Source organism: Notothenia coriiceps, unplaced genomic scaffold (genome assembly GCF_000735185.1).
Source record: "Notothenia coriiceps isolate Sejong01 unplaced genomic scaffold, NC01 NC01_scaffold00011188, whole genome shotgun sequence".
NCBI classification, from domain to species: Eukaryota; Metazoa; Chordata; class Actinopteri; order Perciformes; family Nototheniidae; genus Notothenia; species Notothenia coriiceps.
Genome location: NW_011343889.1, coordinates 1 through 1,921, shown reverse-complemented (window position 1 = coordinate 1,921; position 1,921 = coordinate 1). Strand labels below are relative to the sequence as shown.

Below are 1,921 nucleotides of genomic sequence, written 5' to 3'. Positions count from 1 at the left end.
TACAATCTGAGGTAATAAAGAGAGAGAGAAGTAGGAACGATTCCTTCATAGACTTCTTCTTACAATCTGAGGTAATAAAGAGAGAGAGAGAAGTAGGAACATTTCCTCTAGGACTCCAGAGAGAGAACTGTAGAGATCATTCAGGACTCTAGAGAGAGAACTGTAGAGATCATTCAGGACTCTAGAGAGAGAACTGTAGAGATCATTCAGGACTCCAGAGAGAGAACTGTAGAGATCATTCAGGACTCTAGAGAGAGAACTGTAGAGATCATTCAGGACTCTAGAGAGAGAACTGTAGAGATCATTCAGGACTCCAGAGAGAGAACTGTAGAGATCATTCAGGACTCTAGAGAGAGAACTGTAGAGATCATTCAGGACTCTAGAGAGAGAACTGTAGAGATCATTCAGGACTCCAGAGAGAGAACTGTAGAGATCATTCAGGACTCTAGAGAGAACTGTAGAGATCATTCAGGACTCCAGAGAGAGAACTGTAGAGATCATTCAGGACTCTAGAGAGAGAACTGTGGAGATCATTCAGGACACTTTAGAGGCAACTAAAAGAAGGATTGAGGACACTTTAAAGAGAGGAATTATTTAAAACTGAAACCCTTGTCCTTTCAGGAGAGATCAGCTGCTACAAAGACGAGATTGAGAGTGAGCTGGAGAAGAGCCGCCCTAAACTGAGAGGAATCTACGCCGCCTACGCCAAAGAAATTGGTTTGTACTGATTCTAAGTCAAGAAACTCTCCCGCAAAATCTAGAACATCCATCAACCCTTTACTCCTCCATTTTCAGACCCGGAAGACGCCGAGTTGTTGTCCCTGACCTCTGAACCCGAGGTGCCGGAGGTCGAGGAGGCAGAGCTCAATGCCGCCGCCCAACACCTGACACAGACCTTCCTGAACCAGGTGATCCATGAGGAGGACAGGCATGATAAGAAGGCCGATGACAGCGAGCAGGGGGCGGGGCCGGAGAACGAGGGGGCGGGACCTCAGCGTCTGGCCGCCCCTTTGGCCGTCATCCTGGGACAGCTGCCGAGCGCCGCCAGCCTCAGCCTCCAGAAGACCTTCCAGACCTTCGGCGAGGAAACAGGCGGGAAACCAGACGGTAAGAATCACCGGCATAGACAAAGCTAATGCATGCTACAAAGAGCTCTGGTGGAATCATAACACAGACATACATATTTTTTATAATTTAAGAGTAAATGACTTGGACAGAGAGCGAGTAATAGCTTTAAAAATAAATGTAGGTTGAAAAATGGTTGACTTCGCTTCAATCACAAAAGTACAAATCGATGTGTTTGGATGGATCCTAGCACTGGCCCTTTGTTTATGACACAAAGGTGAATGATGTTCATCTGTCTCTGCGGTTTCACAGATGAGCAGTCTGAGAGTGGAGAGCTGGACCTGAAGGATATCGATGATCAGGAGATTGATAAGGTCAGTCCATCAATTATGATGTACCACAGACTCTCATAGACTTCTCTACAATCTGAGGTAATAAACAGAGAGAGAGAAGTAGGAACATTTCCTCCTAGCCTTCTATACAATCTGAGGTAATAAAGAGAGAGAGAAGAAGGAACATTTCCTCGTAGCCTTCTATACAATCTGAGGTAATAAAGAGAGAGAGAAGTAGGAAAATTTCCTCATAGACTTCTCTACAATCTGAGGTAATAAAGAGAGAGAGAAGTAGGAACATTTCCTCATAGACTTCTCTACAATCTGAGGTAATAAAGAGAGAGAGAAGTAGGAACATTTCCTCATAGACTTCTCTACAATCTGAGGTAATAAAGAGAGAGAGAAGTAGGAACATTTCCTCATAGACTTCTCTACAATCTGAGGTAATAAAGAGAGAGAGAAGTAGGAACATTTCCTCATAGACTTCTCTACAATCTGAGGTAATAAAGAGAGAGAGAAGTAGG

General features: G+C 44.4%; 1 protein-coding gene across 1 annotated transcript; it reads left to right on the top strand.

The window, feature by feature from the left end:
* Positions 1 to 621: 621 nt before the first annotated feature.
* Positions 622 to 1,478, top strand: LOC104946567 (transcription factor IIIB 90 kDa subunit-like; the record flags this gene model as incomplete). Its single annotated transcript, XM_010772428.1, has 3 exons — positions 622 to 717; positions 796 to 1,107; positions 1,378 to 1,478. Coding segments are annotated over 3 exons (509 nt in total), but the record flags the coding sequence as incomplete, so codon positions are not given.
* Positions 1,479 to 1,921: the final 443 nt, after the last annotated feature.